The sequence below is a fragment of the Centruroides vittatus genome, unplaced genomic scaffold (genome assembly GCF_030686945.1).
Source record: "Centruroides vittatus isolate TY-2023 unplaced genomic scaffold, ASM3068694v2 contig_983, whole genome shotgun sequence".
Lineage (NCBI taxonomy): Eukaryota > Metazoa > Arthropoda > Arachnida > Scorpiones > Buthidae > Centruroides > Centruroides vittatus.
Window position 1 is genome coordinate 719,007 of NW_027122654.1, and position 24,237 is coordinate 743,243.

Sequence of the window (24,237 nt, forward strand, 5' to 3'; positions counted from 1 at the left end):
CTCTTGGCTGTTAATTGGGTTTAGCGCCTTCAAAAACTTTTGTAGCCTTGCAATGCATTTTTCCACTTGGCCTTCTAGAAATGTAACATAGTCCAATAGAGGCCATATGACCTCACGTTGAGAACAGTAGATGTAGAGAAATATTAATATAATAGAAAACCATATTTTACACAAAGTTTCCTTTCAAAGTAATATTCTACTGTCTCAAAATTCCCAGATGTTGAAGTAGTAACAAATTATAACTAAACTTTCGATCTCCTTCAATGGCAACTTCCCAACTTTTATATTCTCTGATATGTTTCCATTATTTTAGTAAAATCTAAAATTTCACAAAAGAAAATTAATTATTTAAAATAAGAGCAGAATAAAGGTATAATTTCTGTAAAAACTTTTTTGTGTTCTAAAGAGATTTATTAGAATTAATTCTTTTTATTGGTCAATTTAAATTCAGAATTACTAAATTAGAATATATATACACTATGCCAAATAATTTTCAAAAATGTCTGGAAAAAAAACTCTTTCCTTAATTGGTTCATTCAAATTGAAACAGATTAAATAAATTTTGGTAAATTTCTTTAATGTAAATATATTAAAAATTTAAGAAATTTTATCGTAGTTTAAACATATGAGGGCCAATTTAGTTCAAATGAAGTTTAGCAAGTTTAAATTTACCTAAAAAAAATATTTTTAAATTTTTCACTGAATACAACAATGATAAGAAATATATCTATATTATTTTTCTTAATAATTACCGAAATTTTTAAATAAAATTTAAGCTAATTCACTTAAAATAATATTAACGTAATGTAGTTTAAGCAGAGCTTGGTTTATTTAGCCTTTAGGAATCTTATATATATATATATATAAATTGCGTTTTACTAAAATAAAATTATATAAAAAAATTAAGAAATATTAAACAAAATGAATTATTAAGTAATTTAATTTATTTAAACTTTGAAATTATTAAATTAAAAAAATAGTTTTATATTAAATTTTTATTAGAATCATTTTATAATTAAATTCTCCGAAAGTTTCTAAATAGTTTTATATGAGAATTTCTAAAAATTACTTCTTGATTAGTCTATTCAAATTCAAATACAGTTTAACGTTTCACATTACATTTAATTTTACGCGAATTTCTATAATAAATTATTCAATAAATAGTAAAATTTAAATATCCTCTAAATAGATTCGTATCGTAAAATAATTAAAAATTTGTCTCTCTGATTGGTTAATTTTAAATTCAAATTGACCAATGTATTAATTTTATTTTAATAATTTTATTAAAGTATATTTTTTAATTAATGTAAACATTTTAAAATCATAATAAAAATATTAATATTTATTAAAATTCGTAATTCAAATTCAAATATTTACTTAATATTTATTATTCTTTTTATTTCGGTCTGTTTAATTTATCTAAATTTTCATTGTTTGCTCTTATTGGTTAGTTTAAATTTAAATTCGACGGTAATAGAATTTACAAATGACTTGATTTATTTAAGACCACGAATTAACAAACTAAACAAATAAAAATACTACGTTTCTAATATAAGTTTATAGTAAATTGAAAATTTTAAGATTTAAAACTTCATATAAAACTCAATTTGAATTAAATATTAACGATCTTAATTACAATTGGCTAATTTAAATTCAAATTAACGAATGATCGCTTTGATTTTAAATTACTCAAACGACGCCACTCAACTGTGTAATTCCTCGGAATTTCTTTGCTTTTTATCACCGTACTGCTCATAACGTGATAAAAATGTAAAGTAATTGCTGCTACCATATATATATATATATATATACACATATATAATATTGAAATTTAATCGATCCCATTGCGTCAGTTCATTACGTCAAACGACGAGCATTACGTCGTTAGAAACGAATATAGGAAATCTGGGTGTGGATCTTTGTTTCTAATGTAGTACTTACCTCCCGCTTAATGAGGCATGACGTCACCGCAGTCACGTGCCTAACGGTTCTTCTAGCTACCCCACCGAATTTTTTTCTTTTTTTTTGTTTAATATCTTCATTAACTTATTGGTTTTTATGAGTGTTGTTGCTGTAGCTACAACCGAATCCAGAATCGATACTCATAGAGATGCGATCGTTTTCTGTTATCCGAGAGGTGCTACCACAGTAACAAGAGGAGATTCCTCATAATTAATTAATTAATCGTCAAATAATAAGATAATTAAAACATGCCATTTAAAATGCGCATAATTTAAAGAGGGGGAGAGGAATCTTCTTTAATACGATTGTATTTAGAAAAGAGTGAAAGGGAGGGAGGGAGGAAGAGAAAAAATCTTGCAGAACAACCAATTAAGACAGTAATGCAAGGGAAAGTAAAGAAAAAAGAATCTCACATGAAAGAAAAATATAAATAAAATATGTGGAGGGGGAAACAGCTACTGGTTCTTATTAACACTGTGAAATTATTTTAGGAAAATACAGAAAATTCTGAATTAATAATGAACGTCTTCTATTATTCTTCAAGAAGAAAAAACAGCACTTTTTTCATTTTTTTCTTTAAATTGGTAGAACAAGATTTACTTTGCTCTTCGTTCATTGACACTTGAAGGATGGTGTCTATTTTTAACTTGTTTTGTTTATCGAAAGGAGCTTGAAACAAGAACTGCAATATTGAATAGAGGATGGTTTATTTAGGTGACAATGATATGTCAGCGATGCCACAGGGGACGTGTGGCTGATGGGCAGTTTATACTACAAACCGTATGCTCTAGGGGACCATGCAACAGGCTGCTACGACTCTGACATGTTTACCTTCTCCCTACGGAGTGTTGAAACCGGATATTTGTTATAATAATCGTTTTATGTAGATATTTAATAGCAATTATGAAGGAAAGATGATGGAGAGATTCATGTTTCTTTAATTATATGCACACACACTTTTAAACACAATTATGATTAAATTAAGCACGCTTTAGTAGCTTATGAAAAGATGATTTATTTTTAAAAATTTTTGATAAAATTGTTTATAAATTTTCTAAACACTTTATCTTAAGAGCTATTTTTATAAATTTAATTTTTGTACCAATCAAACAAAGTTTACTTGCGATTTTTTTAAAATATAGCAAAGAATAGTACAAAGGTTTATTTAATTTCGTCTTACAATTTAGTTATTCTTTAACTAAATAGAATAAAATTGAATTGTCACCTATTAATTAATTATAAAAAAACCCACTTTAACATCGCCAGCAACCTGAATCGTAGTTAACATTTTGGCAAAGGTATAGAGGAGGCGGAGGAGCAGGAGTAGTAGTAAAGGAGGAAAAAAAATAATTGTACCGATTCAGTCTGTAATTAAATTTTTTAAAAAGAGTTAAATTTAAATCTGGCATAAAAATATCAAACATTACTTCATTTTTTTTACTCCAATTAAGAAGGTGAAGACGTCAGCAAGAACGATGAGAGGAGCAAATCACTTCAAGAGATCTAACAGAAATAGCATTAGATCTACAGTCGGTACTTTCCAAAGTCAGGAAATCTTATTAAGATCGAAGTAAATATTTCCATCCAGAAGAACAGATTACATCACCCAGACAACAGCATTTACTTTACAAACTGCGTCAATTAAAAGTAGATTGTCGATATTTATTTTTGCAATAGCGTGGTACATGATTTTTCTGGAGTGGAGTGAGAGCGAATCCGTGATATATACTGTTTATAACACTCGATATAGATAAAAGAGGCTGTTAAATTATTATTCGAAAGGTCATTGCTAAGGTTTTATAGTTCAATGAATGCCAATAAAAAAAATAAAAGTAGAGGAAAAAAACGAAACCGTTCGAATGATCGCTCATACGTGAATTCACAATTCACTAAGGATCGATAGAGATTTTTACGGCTTTCGTAGCACCGACTCTCTTGCACCAAACAGATTCCAATTGTTGAAGTTTTCCAGCAACTTGGGATTATTTTCTTTTGTTAAAGTTGCGCCATGTGACAATACTTGTTTGTCCTGCACAGTTTTGAATAAAGATTTCTCTTCGTCATCCCTATTCTCCACGGGTTAAAAAGCTGAGATACCTTGTGATTTTTTAAGGAAAAAAAATATATATTCTTCTATTGCTTTTTCTTTATTTATCCGACTTTTTGCATTACTTATTTAAGTGCGATTTTTTCTTTATTTTTTACTGTTTTAATTGGTGAGAAATGTTTTATTCATTGCTCTGTAATTTTGTCAAAACTTGTACTTTCAGTGATGTTGCGCTTTTACAGATGCAATTTCTGTTTCCTGTTATGAAAATGATGAAGTTAACTTTGTTGCAGTTTTGTTGATACTTTAAGAAAATCTGAAAAATCCCAATTAATCCTTTCGTCAGATAACAAATTTATCTTGGTAAGAATATCAATCAGCAACTCTCGTCTAATGATGGTTAAAGTAGATAAAGCGAGAGAATAATGCAAAGATTTTAACCTAATCTTCAACTTTAATTAAATAAAGCACCGAAAGTGGTACGAAAGGATTAATTCTGCTTGCATTTTACCATTCACTACAAATTAATCCCCGTTTGGATACTTTTAATTGAATCGATTAGCGTATAACCGTGAAATATCATCTTGAAAATTTTAAAATATTTTCAATTTAGTAAGTGTTCTGTACTATAAAATAGCTATTATAATACCACAATAGCTTGTACAGTGCGTAGTAAATGGCTTTCTCTGGAAATAGCCTCGGGAGGATTACACTCTTGTCAAATATTAGCTTTACTGAGGGATTCGTATTAATCGAGAAAAGTGCAAAGTTTGCGCTCGAATTTTACTCCTTAATTGCTTACAAGCTACTTAAACTTGTTGCATTTTAAACTTTGATAAATTTTATATGAAATCTTTTTAAAATTATAGAAGCTGGCAAAGTCTTATGAGCTATCTTAGCTTGGAAAAATAGAAAAATTTGTTGCCATGATAGTAAGGGCTTATGATAGTTATCCACTTATCAATAATGACGGAAACAAACAGGCTATAACGGCCCCTTAGAGAGAAGTAAATAATGTGCTGCTATAGTAAAGTTACAGAAGATAAAAAGTGACTTTAGTCGAAGCTACTTTTTTTTTATCGACTTCAACACGCAAACAAATACTTTGCTATATACACAAATTTCAGAATTTAATGCTAAAGAAGTAGAATATAGACAACGCCTAGTTTCATTAGAGAAAAGGAAGCCTAGAAAAGAATAAAAAAAAATAGAACAATAGGAGGATTACGAAATTTCATCTATAGACAGATATATGAATTATAAGGGCAGATCACGTAAACAAGAAAACATTTTGCTGTATTGCGTGATGTCTCCATTCAAACATCACTTGTAGCATGACTTGTGGTTTTTGTTACTGTAGATGTAAGGTCAGAAATAGTATAATAAAATGAATACTTAAGTTAGGAGACAAATCATTGTTCGTTTAGAAAGAAAACTCCCCTATTCGATGTCGTTTGTCGAGTCAGAACCAACAGCTGCATCTGACGAGGCTGCAGTATTTCTAAAAGGAAAAACGACAGAGATTTGGGGAGCACCTGTTCACTAGAGGAAATTGTCTGGATGCTACAATTAATTTCTGCGTGCTCGACACTGTAGAGTAATGATGGTAATTTTGCTAGACGTTATTACGAGAGAGGGGTAATGAAAACACAATTACCTAACTGCGCCTCTTCACGAATAATACGACAACCTCGTTTAGAAATTGCACCATTGGCACATTTTTGCGTCAATGGACGACATCGTGTATTTTTAGCTTTTATATATTATATGAAGTTTTGAGTAAAAAGGAGATTGCTCCATTTCTATTTTTAAAACTTCAAATCGGAATAAACTTCAAGATATACGCTGTTTTTTTTCTTTCCTGTTCTCTCCTCTCTCTCTTTCACTCTTTTCTCCCTTTTTCTCTCTTTCTGCTCTTCCGCATCAGTTTAGTATAGGTGAAGCAATTCTGTTATTAAAAAGAAAACACATTTTGAACAGACAATCTGCAGAATCTCCCAATATGTTTCCATTAAATTTAAAAGACATTTTTTAACGCCTTTCTGGATTTTAAGTCAGTTTTTTCTCCAAGGCTGACTCGGCAGTATATTCACGTGATAATATAAATCACACTTCTGCTAAGGAATGTAGAAATACTGAGCAATGTGCCAAGTAAGCAGCATATCCACCTTACTGATGATCTAGAAAATAAGGTTTTTTTACACTAGATACTTTTATAAAAAGAAAAATCTGCTGCTGGATAACTGATAAAAAAGAACCTTTAAGGAGATATCATAGTTAATTTATTATTTATCTCCTGCCATGAAAGCTACTACGACGGTGACAATTATAGGTTTGTTATTCTGTCTTCTTGAAAGTTTCATTTCCAGTTAATCCGTTTCTTTAACTCTTAACTTCATTTCACATTTAATTTAGCTGTATAAATGTGCATGACAGTACTAATATGTATTCATTATAAACAAGTTATTTTAAAATTTTCTTGAGTTATTTATTTAAAATTTTTATTATTGCTTCAGAATTAAATTATTATAATAAGAAAACGAAATTATTTTTAAAAAACAAATTTTAAATTTATAAAATTATAATTTCTAAATGAGTTTTAATAGTAAAAGGTCGGCTTCTCTGCACGACAAGTGAATCGTAAGGAGAAGACGAATCAACATAATTACATTTTTATTTTAGTTATTTCTGTTAAAAATTCTATTAATTTGTGTATTATTTTTGCCTAAAGCTTTCAATTTAAAATGTTTTATACTTTACTTACAGAGTTATAATTTTAAATTAATTTTTAGTATTTTTAAAAAATAAATTACTATCTTTAACATTAGTCAAGCCATGAGGGATAGATTATTATTAAAAAATGTTATTAGATTTTTTGATCCTTATCAAGCAAGTTACTCGAAATAATTTTTTTAAACTTAAAGTATTAATTTTAGATAAAAAAATATAATTTAAAATCATAAAAACAATTTTAAATAGCTATTTTTTAAAAAAGAAAAAAAAATTAAGTGGTGGCTTCACTGCACGACATCAAAGCCACGCGGGAAAGACTCATTTAAAAAATAGCTCTGATTTTTAATCAAGATAAAAAATTAATAATAAATTCTATTATAATCTAATTTTGCTAATAATTATATCCGTTAATATTTAACAAACTAAATATGCATGGTTGATTTTAATGATAATTTATTTATGGTTTCTAAATTATAAATTTTTGGCAGGAGATAGCTACAATGGAGAGTATCAAGTGGGAAAAACGATATTGAGGCGAGAGAAATTAATAAATATTGTATTGTTTCTTAATAAAACGAGGACGGTTGGATCTGTACAGGGTGCCAAACAAAGCAAATTCGTTCTAGACAATGACTAGTTCTAAAATTTCACGCTAATTTGAGCAGTACATAAATTACAGGGCTTAATGCCCCTTAATTAAAGATTCGAGTTCTTTTGCGAGTGCACTAATTACATAGTGGACTTACTCACCATAAACACAGGAAATGCAGTACTGTAGCTAATGTCATTAGTAGAGATGTGAATTTTTCATCGCGTTTTCTCACAGTATTTTTCATAACCTGAGCATCTACTAAGCTTTAAACTCGAAACTGGATATTTACGAAGATTCTCAAAGGTTTACGTTTTCTTAATACATCTAACCAATTTGTTATGCTTTCAAATTTTATCGACCGAAATTCTCTTTTTAATAGAATTTTAAAGCGCTTGTTAACGAGACAGTAATTAGACGGTTGTGAATTGAATAGATGTCCTTTACTTAAATATAAGGTTACTAATGTGTATTTTCTGATTGTAAAAGGTGCTAATGATAGAGAAATGTTACAGAATCCTCTTAATAAACCCTCGACGGAGCCTTTACACCAAATTCTTCTACTCTAACATCGTTTAGATGGATACAAATTCTCGAATTAATTTCTCCATCCGGCCCTTTAATACACGGAAAATATTATACAAGTAAGCAGCACTTCTTTCCCCAATTAAAAAAGTTTCTCCTCTTTTTTTTACGGATACAGAAAGAAAGAGACGAAGAAAATTGATTTCTTTTTTTAAGTGAAATTTCATCACTCGTGTGCTAACTAAAAAGTCGAGCACATTCGATATCTTCATCATCAATTATAAATAGCGAAGCAAATCAAATTCTGCACGACCGTTCTTCTGCAGCTTTTTAAAAAACAAGTAGTTATACATGAAAAATAGATCGGTAAAGAAGAGGCTCCTTATTAGATTCCGACGTACGATTTAACTTGGAGAAATATGAGGTCTCAAGGCAGATATACGTTATGAGGTAACAGGCTAGCAGACAGACTAATGAGGCAAAGGATATGGTTTGACCCAAGGCGTCCACGTTGTGTAAAAAGGTAATAAATCAAATCCTACTCCTATAAGAGGAGGAAAAATGCATTAAGTTAAAACACTCGAAAGGAGTCGAGTGAAGACAGCTTCATTCTTTCCACTCTAAACTGAACAGGTGTTTGCTATCTCAACTGGCATTTGACAGTTAAAATTTAATTTAATTAACTTTATAGAGGGATGTAGAAATTCTATTTAATCGTTTAATTCGAATCGTTTTAGAATATCATCTGTCAAGGAGAAGATGAAATGTCATCTTTAAACGAAAGGAGAAGAGAGCTATCCACTATCGATGGATACGAACACGGAAAAGGATGCCCCCTATCTGCAAAGGAAACGACAAGACGTCAAAATGCCGGTTGGGATGATGCGGATGAAACGAGAATCTGGGATCCGTAAAAGCTGAAGAAGAGGAGGAGGAGGAGATGGAAGAAAAAAATACGTCAACTGCTCGGTTGCTTATCGGCGGAGAACATGTGTCTGCATTAAGTTTTGGACCGAGTCGGAAAATAACTGGATGGGTTATCGAGAAAGGAGAGCATGACGATCACAGTCAATCATCTTGGTGGGTTATAAACAACTCCGCTTCTTCTCTTTTCGAGAATAAAACAATATTTAGGTTGGTCTCGAAGTTTTAAAACTCGAAAAATATGCTATTCTATCACCCAATGCGGTTCTATACTCAACTCTGTATTCGTTTAGGATATTAAAAATAGATATCTGTAATTTCTCATGCATTTTTTACATTATCGATTCTGGTAATTGTCATAACGATAAAAATGCATTGAAACAAATCAGATAATGTTTGAATTTTTACATATAAGCATGAATTTTATATGCAATTTTTACTTAAAAACAGAGAAAGAGATGCAGAAAGAGATGAGAATTTGATCATTTTCAATCTTCCTCATCACTTTATTACTGCATATTAATATAATTTAATGCCAGAGTATTACTACATATTCCAATTATACCCATCTTATTTAATAATTGAGTAATACTACTCAACTCAACATCATCCATTAATTTTAGTCCTTCCCATTTTGACTCGAAACTACTATTTTATGCCAAATTAATATATTTATGAGTCAAGAACATTTAAAATCAAACCACAGAAAGGAAAACGCGCACAGAAAGATACGATTTTAATTATTTAATTTATCAAAAATTATATATATGAAAAATAAATTCAGATTTAAAACTAAATTTCCTTCTCATCTCCAGCATCCTTCTGCTGTTCGTCGTCCCTTAAAAATCCATTAAAAATCGGATAAGTTATTAATTTTAACTTATTTTGACATGAAAAAGAAATTATAAATTTACATTTATATATTTAGTTTTTTCCTTTTTACTTCTTTCCAATCTTTGGTAAATTTAATTTTCATATCCCAAGTTGCAGAAGGAACATTAATACAAATTTACATTTACTTTAGATTACTTATTTTTATTTTCAACATTTGTCGATGACATCTTTTCATCGATTAGTTGTTACTAAAAAAAATTACAAGATGAAGAGAATTAATGCTGTTTTATATTATTATATAAGGGGAAGAAAAAAAATAATTCCTCCTTAATGAAATTTTATTACTACAGTAGCAAAGGATGCTATTTGTGTATCAGAGATTGACCGGTCACATCTGTGTTAGATTCTGGGTCAGTTTGTTCTGTAGAGGTGTGCGGACACTCTAACGACTCAATTAGACGTGCTGGCTTCGTAACAAAGCTGTTTCAATCTTGATTCCCTTCTTTATTTCCAAGCTACGCACCGACTACACTCAATTTTACACGCTTAAATGTATAAGTAAACGACACAAGATTTAATCCTGTGTGTAATTAAAGTTTCTTTAACCATTTAAGACCCATCCCAACTTAGTAATTCGCGTGTAAACTTAACCAAACTATAACTAAAGACATAATTATTTTAAAAACTTACATTGAAGGTAAACAACAGTTCCTGTCACAAGTAGGAAGACGAGCACCAGAACACCCAAAACCAATAAAGTAAGCAATAGGTAGACACTCCTTCTCCTCCTCCTGGTCGTTGTTTCGACTGGTTGAACGCATTCATCTTTCTCTTCCCCGTATTCTATCTTCAATGCCATGGACAGTCAGTTTAAGATGGGAGAGAGAGAGAGAGAATATAAAAAAGTAGTCTGGTCACTTCATTGTAAGTCGAGTAGAATTTTCATAATTTAATTTGAAAAAATTTTTTGTTTCTTTTTAATAATTAAAGCTTGTTTTCTAAACTTTCTTAAATAGGTTTTATGTATTTATAAAGTTTTAATGAAGAGAGACAGCCGCGTTATGTTGATAAGTTGGCAGATGTGGTAGCGAGAGTTGAGTCGAGCGCTCCGATGTGTAGCACGGCGTGGTTGTGCTGTGTATATATAGTAGTAGCCAACCGTACAAGCTCGGTATTCGGCGCCGATGGCAAGTTTGACACGGCGCCGACTCGGACTCCAGCGCACTGTATAGTACAGGAGGTAGAAGTTAACCTCGTTCTGGAATGCCCGCTATGTTAGCAGCTAGCGCAGTAAAGAGGGGTGTTTTGTCGTGTGGCACCTTGGCTAAGAGTGCGGTCGTTAGTGTTACTGCGATTTCCTCCACCATTTGAATGGCTACGAAAATTTAATGCTTGGAATGTTACCTTCTACACGTCTACTACACCCTCTCTCCTCTCTCTCTAACATGAGCATGATGATTATCGCTTTGGCTAATTACTCGTATGGCGATGAAATTTAAACTATGATACTTATCCCGACGGAACGATAATTAAGATTTAATTTATATATTTTTTAAACGATTTATATACGTTTTCTTAAAAGTTTGAAATTTTGCAACGATTTGTCTCTCTTCTACTGACTCGTAATTTATCTTTCGTTTTATATAGATATGTTTTAAGCTTTTATATTAGTTTCTACCTTACTGTTTTTCTTATTCTTTACCTCTTAAATCTTTGATTCGCTTTATTATGCTTTACCGACTGTTATTTGGATTATTTTATTCTCTCTCTCTTTTCTTCGTTGCATCAATTCTTTGCTTTGTTCCATCGGTTCTTCGCTCCATTCTTTCAGTTTTATCTTCTCTAACGTGGAACGTGTAACAGATAGAACAGGCAGTAGATTCACCTTTCTCTATTTTGTCTGTAACACGTTCTATACTATTTATTCAGGCTTCGTGTTAGGCTTTTCTCCCTATTGTTTCAACTACTATTCGCTTTCTTCATCTGGTTATTCGCTAACAGTTATTTTCTCTATTATTCTTTCTTTTAAATAAATTTTCTCGTCTTATACTTTATTTTTTATATATGTGTTTCTTTTCTTTCTCTCCATAATCTTTAAAATGTTATGTTAATCATAGGTAAACAACTAGAGATGAGGAAGATGAGATGAGAATTAATAGATAATCTTGGGTGCTATCCATCTCCTTAAATATCTGGAAGTATTTAATGACAAATAAACATATTTTCCTAACATTATTATATATTTACCCTACATTACAGCTCATAAATAACTAGATTATAGCTTTACAAAATAATATACAGCAAGGTTAGTAAACAGTGAAACATCAATTGAAAACTTATCATTAATAATTAATTTCCAATAATATAAATACTTTCTCCAGAGATTTTGTTGGTTTGTTCTTTCGTTTATTTGCACTCCATCTCGTTAAACGATCGTAAACATGTGACATTTATTAATTTGTGCTAAGTAAGCTATCTACAATGTTGCTTTGCTAATTACTTTTAATCTAACATGAGTAACATCAATTCAGATAGCACTCTGTAAATCATTAAAGACTGCAGTTATTCATTAAGTGAAATAGGTGCTGATAATGCAATATTATAAGTTGGTTTAGATTTATGTTTAACAAGCATTTACATATTTCTTAATTGAATAAATGACAAGTCTTCCAGTTACATAAAAAATATGTCATTTTTTAATACTCACCATTAGCATTTCTTCTCCAATCTCCTCCCTTCTAGTAAGAATTTGTGCATTTTTATAAATTTATACGCGTTTTTAGGGCATAAATGTGTGTATAATAAACATATTTATTAATTTATACTTCATGATATATGCTGCTAAATGTCACTCATGATTTATCATAACATTATTAACTCTAATCAAGCTCTGACTGTATATGCTGTATACTAATTTGATAACGTGTATAATGGATAATTATTATACGAATTACATTAATTGAATTACATAATAGAAAAATATTAAAAATATATATACAATTTTTATTACTTTTAAGCCATTTAATGCTTATATTCCTTAACTTTCATCGTAATTTAAGTAATGTAGAACGTAAATGAGTGTGAGAATTGTACTAGCGAGAATTGTACACGTCTAAGAAATTCTACTTTATTCCTTAGATACATAGAAATCAATTTAAAATATTTATATTTATCTTATTTAATTTTGCTCGAGAGTATATAGCAACAACCGTATAAATATTATATCGCATGAAGATGATCTGAAATAAAAGATTCAATATCATTGTAAAAAAAATATCTTTTCAGATTAAAATATAGAAAATTATTTATAATTTTATATAGAAATTAAATATAATTATAATTAAATTATGGTTAAATATTTAATTATATGATAATTATGATTATGTTAAAGCTATGGTTATGGTTCTGAGTTAGATATACTGTAATTATGATATGGCTATGGTTAGGCCATTTCTCATCCTATAAAGTCTAGTAAATTAATATGCAGAATTGAATTTATAGGATGGAAACTAGAAGAGTAATTTAATTATTATAAAAATCTATTAGCCTATAATATATAATTATTTTTTAAATATTTTAGTGAGATTTTGAGATTAAAAACGATAAATGCACCTCTAATATTTAAGATAATTGAAGAGGGCAAAAATTATAAATTATTCAGATGAATTAGCATAGGTTAGCTTTTAAAAATTTATAATTTAGGAATTTAGTCGTAAAATTCACCTAAAAATTATAATTTCCAGTAGTAAATACAAGTTATAACGCTTGTACATACGAGATTTAAAACACCCGAGTACAATGCACCCATTTAAAGAATACACATTACAAAGAAGCCAATTTAAAATAATACATCAACGATAAAATAAAAGTTTACTGTTATATAAAACATTCCTTTATAAGACAGAATAATTCAGCATTCGATCACAGCCAGTACATTCGTGCAATCATGCAAAGTCGAAAGTATTCGCCACAACACCCCCCCTATCAACATTTGTCACGCAAAATAATAAACTCGATACACGAAAAAGTAAAATAAAAATAAAGAAAAAGTCAGGAAAACCTTAAATTGACTTCTTCTTAAAAGTTAAATCTAGCGAAAATGAGATTCTTCCTTTACTATTTTTATTTTTTATTTTATTTTATTATTTTCTTTATTTAAAGACCAATTGATTCGAAAATTCTCCAACAACACAAACCATAATATATATCTGTATATCTAGACGCAGAAAGTAAATTGATGCGAATTCCTTTCCAGTTTCTACCATTCTATACTTTGCTTTGGTCGATGAGATCCTGTTGTAAATACATCGACATCAGTTAGAAAGCGAACGGAATCTCTCTTTTCCAATACTTTGGTTGTAGAACACGTCCACAGTATTGAATGACAATCGTTCTTATTTATTTAACCGGTAAGCATGCCGAGTTATGAAAAAATAGAAAAAAAAGGAAACCATTTTCCTCCAAGAAAAATATTGACTCCATGCTGATGTATTTATTCATCGCATGAAGCAACTTCTACATTAAAATAATTACGATCCGATGCTGTTTCCCTTACTAGAAAATCGTGATAGATGCAATTTTTTGAATGTTTTATTCGATTTAAACATTTATTTATATTTAGTTTATATTTCTTTATAAAAAATATCTTTTGTTCTTTCTATTTTTGTAGTTATTTCTACGTTTATCTTGCATCAACTTGCATCATTCAACTCGTTTCTGGTGCTTCAGATATGGAGTGATAATTGCTAAATATGTAGTAATTTTATAGTCTTATATACTCTAAAAATTAATTTATTAATTTATTTTCTTGTTAATTATAGAATTTTCACGGCTTTTAAATAAAATATTGGCTCCGTGCTGATGTATTTGACATCGCATCAAGCAACTTCGACATTGAAATAATTATTATCCGTTGCTGTTTCCTTTAATTTTCCTCAATAGAAAATCGTGATAGATGCAACTTTTTGAATGTTTTATTCTATTTAAACATTTATTTATATTTAATTTATTTTTATTTATAAAAAATAACTTTTGTTCTTTCTATTTTTGTAATTGTTTCCATATTTATCTCGCATCATTCATCTCGTTTCTCGTGCTTTAGATATGGAGTGATAATAGCTAAATATGTAATTTTATAATTTTAAATACTTTAAAATTTTATTTATTAATTTATTTTCTTATTAATTATAGAAATTTTTACATTTTTCAAAGAAAATATATATATTTAGATGACCGTAATGAATCACATTGACTGTACTTCTGAGAAAAACAAAGTGAGATAGTTTTATAATTCATAATTTTATAAATTGTACTATTTTAAGAACTTATTTATTAATTTATTCTGTTTCTAAAGATAAAAAAATATTCCGTTTTTAACAAAAATATTTTTATCTCTGTGACAATCTTCATGCTAATGTAGTGACTCCAATCACGTTATCTCCACCACTAAAAAAATTAGAATTAAATATAATTTATGCAATTATATTATTTAATTTTAAATGATTAATTATAATTTAAGATTTAATGCATCCATATTTTAAAAAAATGAGGTTAAATCACTCAATTGTATTGAGTCCAATTGTATAAAGATAAGGAAAGAGAAGGTCGTACCTGATTTATAAAATCGATTTTAAAATTAAAAATATAAATTTAGTAATCAATTTACTAATTTATATTTAATAAGTTAAAAAAAAACTTTTTATACTAATACATCGAGTGTAATTCTATGTTAAAGCATTACTCACAATTGCATAAAGCATGAACTGAACATAAATATATGAGATTTTCGAAATTTTTTAGGTCTAAAAATGTATTTTTTAAAAAATATTCTTACGTTTTTAATATAAAATCTTATATTTTTAATGCAAACATCATCTCGGATGCTACCGTATTTATTTAACCAAAGAAGTGACTTCCATATTAAAAATCTAGTATATTAATAATCAAACTCGAATAAATCTCTGTAAAAAAAGTGGGCCAAGCAAATAAGAGAACAATTTTATAAAGTTGTCCTATTGAAAAAGACAAATGCAGTCTAGAATCCTTTATATTTTCTTATCAAATGCGCTCTGTCAATCAGAAAAGACAATCCTTTGTGCTACACTAACTGTTTGGACTGAGGATGGTGCTTCTACTCCCAAGGGTGATTTTAGGAAACGTCCACACAGAGGTAAAGAGAAGATTTTACCTCTACTCATCTATTTCCTGTAATCTTAGCTTGCCGCAACTTATCTCAAGCGTTGCAATCCGAATCCCATCTTCTGATACTGAACAGATGTATCAGCCAGTCGATGAGGCCTCTGCTATGAAGTGGCGTCCCAGCTGTCAAGGATGGAGATAGCCATACTCTTCTTTATCCTACATCTTTTAAAAGAAACATGAAAGTTGATTAAAAATAAGCAATTTACATAATTCTACTCTAACTTTCTTCCTTCTTCTTATCCTCTTGCTGGTTATTAGTAAAAGATTTTTTGAAGTTTAACGGTGATTAAATGATCCTCTTCACTCTATCTTAAGATATATCGACAAAACCATTAAATGTCGTTATTTATGACACCTTTTCCTCTTCGTCTGCCACTTTTCTATTCGATAAATATTGTTTATCCAATGCTGCTCTGTTTGTACTTGTTGTTTACTAAGAAATTGCCTGGTAGAGTAATGGAAAGATCGTTTTATTTACACGTAAATGTTGTATTTATATTTAGGAAAATAATAAATATACACGCAGTCCTGTCTTATACGCCAGAAAACATGCGCTTGTGTGACGTAGATGAGGCTACATTTTTATATTTAACGTATCAGAAGCATCCTTAACTAAACTCCCATTAAGGAGTCGATCCGGTTTTTGTAACGAATTGATCATTTTATCCCCCTTATTAAGTGAAAAATTTAATAACTACATCAATAAATTCATTATTGAAAAATCGACGTGGTGATTCTAGACCCGAAAAATCAAGAGTTAAATCGGTTTTTTAACAAAGGATTCTCTTTAAGAAGTGATTTTTTGATCAATTTTTATAAATTTCACTACTTAAATTTAATAATTTCATATATAAACAGCCTTCCTCTCTTGATATATCTTCCATTTTTTAATTGATAACCTTCTTCTCTACGCTACAAGACCGTGACATTGCACATAAAATAAAGTTGATAACCTCCAGGGAATCGCGAACCTACCGATTGAGAGACACGACTCTAGAGGATGTAACTTAATATATTAATACATTTACACGTATATGATGTTATATATATATGTGTGTGTATATTTATAAAGACGTTAGAACACGAATAAAATAATATAAATCGTCAGAATATTAGGCTGAAGAGTATATAAAAATAAGGTTAATTACTTAAGGTTTTTCCTAAAAGAAACAAGTAAATATATATTTTTACAGCTGTATAATAGTATAAAGAAGTTTAATTTTATTAAAAATATATGATATATATGTATAGAAAATCAATATCCTCATTCTTATTCGCATAACAAATGAAGATAGATACGTTTGTAAGTAAAATTAATTGATTTTAATAAATTTTAAGTGAATTTTTCCATTATTGTAATGATTTAAACCGAATTAATGTAAAGATTATTTTAATTAATATATGTATATATATAAAATTAAAGTAAATATCAACAATTTATACAGGAAACAAACAATTTTTATACTAAACAAACTGAAAAAAGGCGACCCAAAAAAAAATAATAAAAATAAATCAAATTTCACTCGATCTACGAACGTGTGGCAGGATGTCTGCCCTCTTTCGTATAAGAAAAAAAAAAGAAAAAAAAAGAGATGATATTGCACTTGGGGTGAGGGGGTAAAGATGATTGATCGACGATAGAAGCTATATTTGGGTGGAAACTTGGCCTGAACAGTAACATGTGTCTTCCTCGGTTTCCAGCTTGAAATTGTATCTTTATTGAATCGTGTTGGTTGAACTGGTAATTCGCAATAATTTATTTATAGAACGAGTTATTTTTAACATTCAAACTCAGTAGTTAGAAGGTGAAAGAACTCTACATCATTTTACTTTATGCTAATTATTTGCTATAAACAAAAATGAGGTAATAAATTATTTATAAAATTAGCATCTCCTCTCTCTTCCACGTTAAATTATCGTTCAAACTTCGCTACTACATAGCTGTGTTCAGGCTAGATTATGGTATAGTAGGCCCTTCCCTTTCATCACGTGAGACGTTACGTTATAGACTCACAACGTAAGGGTTTGTTTCTTATAAACAAAAATTAACTAATTGGGCTGCGATTTGAAAAACTGTAGACCTATAAATTCTCACTGTCGTCCGTCTGCTAGTCTGGCTGTCTGTCCTTTCTTAATCTCGAGAATGGTGTTAGAAAGATGAAAACCGAGACCAGATTTAGACAAGAGACCCCGATTAACGATATTAACCATACATAAACTTCCAGACATACAGGGGCAAGAAACTACTAATTTGAGATCGAGAGCATATAATTTAAGTTAAATTAAAAATATAATTAAAAATTGCAGTCAGCATTGTGACAACGTCATAATAATTTTTGTTCGTAAATTATTAAGAAAATTCGCATCTTCTCTCGCTTCCACGTTAAATTTTCGCTTAAACTAAGCTACTATATTGTTGAGTTTAGGCTAGACTAAGCTATAACAGGGCCTTCTCCTCTATCAGACGAGGCCTTACGCTATAACGCGAGGGTATAAACTTCTTCAGTTGTGGTCGCATCACTTCTAGCGTGATAATTTAATCAAACAAATCAATAAGGCGTATTAAATCTTTAACTTTTTAAACATCCGGATATAATTTTATAATTTTAAAACTGAAAATTACCGCATACAAATCGATCTGGCATGGAGTAAAGTGAATCTAATGTCTCAGAAAGTGGAAATTACTCCACTTTATCAAGTTTATAGTGACGACATAATGATAATGTTCGATATAAATGATCGGGAATTTTTTTATGACCTTCACACAGTTCGATTCACGTATATTTTTTCCTCTTTTTTTTCCTTAAATTATATCCTCAGAAAACGTTTAGTGTGAACGTAGCATTTTAGAATGCTGCTTGTTCGATTTTTCGAGTACCTCTTAATGCATAATGAAGTTTAAGCAGTTTTAATTCATGAAAAGTCGTAGAAGAGATAAGATAGAATATATTTCTGTATAGAAGGGATGCTGAATTATCTTTATAAACTGTATTATTGATCATATATAGAGCAAAATTTAGATATTTTTGGGTATCTTCTTCCGTGTTCGATACTATTTTACTACATTGTTTACGATGTTGTATTGCACGATTGCAAATTTTCAGTCAATTCTATTTGTTTACTCGATAAGAAAAATGTTTATTTTTGGTACGAGTTATTACTTTTGATATATAAAATCCTTCTTGTATAATTTTATAAGTTGATATAACGTTATAAACTATAGAAAAATGCAGATAAAAATAACGTTATCCGTAAGATAAGTTTCCAACAAGCCAAAATGTTTGCATCAATAAAGATATCGCCATTTAATGATTGGATATCAACATTAACTCTGCTTGTTTATGTGATAAAAACGTTGTCACTTCAACAATTAAACGTGAAAAATGATAGCCTTATGAATAACTAAACATCGGATGACAAACAATTAGCTAAAAGTGATGTGGTTAGACATGAAAAATGTCAACAAAGAGCAATTAAATTGTGATAAGTGACTTAATTTAATCTGATTAAACGAATTGGAATAAACAGATAACAGGTATAAGTGAAGTAGGTGTTTAGCGATGAGGGATGCTGGCATACAGATTTGTATTGAATAAATAATACATTTAGAAAAATTACCTTTTTTCGAGTAAGAATGTCCAGAAGGCAATTTCTCAATGTTTTCTTCTTTAATACTCCACATTATACTGGAAAAATTAGGACATTATCCAGCTCGCATCTTCTCAGGGGAGCGCGAGCTACTGGTTGAGAATCTACCTCGCGTAGAATGTAAGTATTTCGTTTTCAACTAAAGCATTAAATCAATTCTACCAATGAATACCTATGCTGAATTTTTATATTATTCAAACTTTAACCGAAACAATTCATGGTATAATGATTGCGATGTTTTGAAAAATTTAAATAAAAAAAAAAGTTTCGACATTCTATACGCCACTACTCAAATTCATTCACGTCCAGTAGTGGAGAAAAAAAGGAAGAAAAATCGATGTTTAAACTCCAGTATGTTACATTTTGGTCTTCATTCTTCAATGGACATGTCCATAATAGAACTAACATGTTGAAATAAGCTTGTCGAGATTGTGATACGATAGAGGACCGATTAAAAACCTCAACCCAAACTATCCACTCCAAGGTGAAGCGGAGACATAAAATTCCAAATTTCGAAAAGAAACCGAGTCTAATGTTATTGGATACACCAGCTGCTTTCTTGGGACGTCATTTGGAGAAATTTTTGATATATGGGTGCACATAACTTTCACACTGCTTCCTGATGTGGCCACCAATATATAAGCGAAGTTTTGTGGATTCCCTAGGACGTTACGGAATTTCAGATATGCATTTTTTCTCTTGTTTTTCTTCTAAGTTATTTTTTTATCCAGTTAGCTAACAGAATCTACACTTTATCATTACAAAAAAATCTTAAAAAATTAAATAAATAACATTTAAATTAACGTTAAGTATGCGTGTGTGCGTGTAGAGCGATAGTAGTAATTTCAAAATTAATTAATGTCGATTTAAATCAAATTTTTAATTTCCTTTCTGTTATTTATCAATTTTAGCTAGCTGATAATGCTTCCATATTAATAAAAACACACATTTTTCTATAATTTATCAAGTAAAAATCTATTTAAAGATGAACAAGTACGCATCTCTGTGAAGGTAATTTCGCTTTTCTAACCTTAAAAACGAAGCCAAAAAAATTAAAATAATAATATTAATAATTCAAGAAAATTCTATTATATTAATAAAACAAACATTTTTTAATGCTTCTACATTAATAATAAAAATTTTTTCGTATAATTTAACGAGTAAAATTGTGTTTAAAAAATAAAAAAAATATACACAGTACATCGGTGTAATGGCAAAGTTACAATTTTCTAACCTTAAAAACGAAGCCAGAAAAATAAAAAAATAATAATAACAAAAATCGTCAATCTATAAAAAAACTGAAGATAAACTTGTTCTAAATTTAAACAGTATTTTCAAACCAAAATAAACTGCATCGAGTTATATAAAAAAACATGAAATTTTAATCAGTTGTAGCAATAAAAAATGTACATGACTCTTGAAGCTTTTATGAGTTAAAATATATATATATATATATATATATATAAATTTATTGAAATATCTACATAGAAGAAGAAGGAAAAAACAGCATTTTAGTGGTTTAAAAAATAGAGAAAAAAATCAAACAGGAAAAAAAATCTGTGTCATTTTAGCAGCTGTATATCCGAAGTGATGTAGAAGAAGTGCATCTTTTTGTGTCACAGTGCAAGTAACCATATAGCTGAACTGACAACCTAACAATATCCCTCTCAAATCCAAATACAAGAAGAAGAATAAGAGTTTTATATCGTACACGATACTTATATATATGATATTTATAGCTGAATGGAAAAGATGCTATCTTCATCTACCGCATCCCGCTATCATCTGCAGTATCCCATCATCTTGACATTATTAAAAATTAATAATAACGTACGAATCTTCGTATTCTCCGCACTTTCTAACCTCCAAAAAATAATACGTGTAACCGCCACTAGATGGCCACTATAACTTTTCTCATTAAAACAACATTAAGTTCAATTTTTAATTGAGTATTAAGCTAAACTCTCAAAGATTTTGTAGGATTTTTTCCAATTAATTAATTAATTAATTAATTATTTTTTTCGTCTCCAATTACGTTTTATTAAGTAGAACTGTCCGGTGTAAGGTTTAATATTATGAAAATTTGTAGCGAATTAGGTAAGAAGAGCTTTATTATATTATATAATTATATAATAACGAGGAAGTGAATGCAGAGATTGGTTACACAAGAGTAGAATTATAGTAGATAACCGCTATTAAACCGTAACTATTATGCTAATTGGATCGGTTCCTGTTACGTTAATGTATTATTAGTATAGTAGCGTAACTGAATTCTATACATATATATATATATATATAGATATAGATAAGCAGAAAATGGTTATGGTTAGGTATTATAGTTTCCTGATTTTATAAAAATGTCAAAGTTTGGTTTATAAATACCATTAATCATGTTCACGTGATGCGTTGGAGTAACAGGAGGAGGTATAGTATTGTCGCCGCGTGGTTCCCCCCTATTGAATACATTGTGCCACCTGTTCTGTTCAATGAAAGAAGTATTGTAGTGGAAGGAAGGAGGGATATAAAAAAAGCAACCCCATGATTGTCTTCCTTTCTCTGTGCGTGTAATATGAGAAACCAGGAAAAAAAAGAACAACCCACCCACTCGGTGCTACCGTTTGGTACGATTTCTGTTCTAGGTTTTTTTATTTTTTCTTTGTCTGATCGATGTTTGGCATTGGTCAAACCTTCTCTTTCTTGACGCCTCTACCATCTAAAGTCCAGGTTTATAGATCGATGTGGAAGTCTTTGGAGAAATTCATTTGATTAAATAGAAAACCCGAGAATAAATGTTAGGGTTTGTGGTTGTAAAATGACTGCTTTGTATTGATGGTGTTCCTACACGCAACTGTCATTTGAAGGTATTCTATTATAAAGTCCTGTAAATCTTATGCCTCTTCTTATTGAAATATTGTAAAGATTACTGTACGAAACGACGATTTACTTGTTAGCAAATGATAATTTGCAATAATTTTCTTTAAAAATAATTTTATATATATATATATAATTGCATTTTTATCTCTTGTAAGATTTTTTTAACGTTTCAATTTAATCGCATTATATTTTAAGTTAAAGAGGACATATTTTTCTTTAATTTATTACGAATTTTAAAAAATAAAACTTAGAAACTGTATAAAAAAGTAAACTTTAATCAAACTTTGTTTACATTTATACATCGATATTAAAGAGATTAACATTGAAATAAAAATTGACAAAATTCAATGTAATTTATAAGCCGATAACATAATTAATTTAACGGTAAATCATGATTAAGATTTGCAGATGAGTAACAAAAGTTATTAAAACAAAACTGCTGATTCAAGCACGCCAGCACTGTTTAATTCGATATCTGAACAACGAATTTATTAACAATAAACCCAACGAAAACTTTATTCATATAAAGATAGATCTAGATATTTCGTACATAATATTGTAAATTAATATCAAACTTTTGGAGAAGAGAAAGACGGTTCAATATCGAATTCCATTCCAATTGAATCCGGTCTGGTCGGTCAATAAGCAGTTATATTGTGCACAATCGAGTGAATGCCGCAGATTGCTTTGTCACGCTTTCTAGGATTGTTTAAATGGTGATAATATCGCACTTCACAATGCAAACCTCTCAGACGAATCTAATATCATTTTTACTTTCTTTTTTCCTCTCCTCTCCTGCAATAAATTCAGAAACTTTCGAGTTAATTCAGCAAGAAAACTGTGCGAAATTTCTACTCCTAGTTACAGATAAGGGCTTAAATGTCTCTATTTTTTTAAATGTACACTGTCCTGTCTACGGAAAGATCCTTATTAATGTCATCTGTCGTTCTCTCTTCTTCATATATAACGTTTAATATATTGCTTACTGGTATTTATCACTGAAAACTGAATGAAACTTAAAGTGTTATCGTTCTATAATCCCTCATCTCTTCGCGCTCTACTGCGATTAATTTCATGCTCGTATCACTGAAATATTCTTTAGCTATCAAGCTAACGTTTCATTTATTGTACTAAAATCAGAATTTGTTCAAACTTTCGACAATCAATTTTTCCCATCTGAATCCGAAAGAAGGATAAAGGAGGATTTAAAGGACTCCTAGAAGATGTAAAGTCGTTTATATCTTTTCTTCTCCTTCTACTACGGATATAACGATTTTTTCATTAATCATAAATGTGTAATTTATCTCAAAAAATCTGAGAAATTTACATAAAAATTTCTCCAATTCAACAATATTTATTTATCTCCCTAACAATCATCATCATTCTTACTGTATCACGTTATCGTCTTCACAAATTATATATTTATAAAATAACACCTTAACTTCATTAATCACTTCTCCTTTTAACCTTTTATTACCTTAGTAGCATCTACTCTGATTTCATTAATCACCATTCTCTTGATATTTTAAAGTCGAAACTTTTATCTTAAACTTTATCGCGTACTTATATATATATATATATTTTACTATATTTTATTTTGAAGTTAGAAGTGAATTTTATTCTATAAAATATTCGATATATTTTATGTAAATTTTATGCTTTACTCGTGCTGTATTAGTCTACCAGTTATGTGAAGGGACATGAATTATTAAGAGCCAAAGGGCACAGTGATTCTACTTAAGTTTATAGTTCAGGGCGAGTGTGCAAAACGTGATTTTCTTGCAAAAGTTGTTCATGCGTTGGAGATAAGCACACTCCAAAACTTTGCCATTTAAGCATCTAAATCCTTCTTTTACTACTTTAAGAATAGTTTTACATTTAGACACATGCATAAACGTTT

General features: G+C 29.5%; 1 protein-coding gene across 1 annotated transcript in view; it reads right to left on the reverse strand.

Moving 5' to 3' along the window:
• Positions 1 to 10,742, reverse strand: part of LOC136985972 (agrin-like) — a 139,987-nt gene extending 129,245 nt beyond the window's left edge. The window contains exon 1 of the mRNA XM_067283391.1: positions 10,305 to 10,742. Within this exon, the coding sequence (XP_067139492.1) occupies positions 10,305 to 10,473 (169 nt within the window). The 5' untranslated portion in view covers positions 10,474 to 10,742. The remainder of the gene's footprint in view (positions 1 to 10,304) is intronic.
• Between the last annotated feature and the right edge of the window lie 13,495 nt (positions 10,743 to 24,237).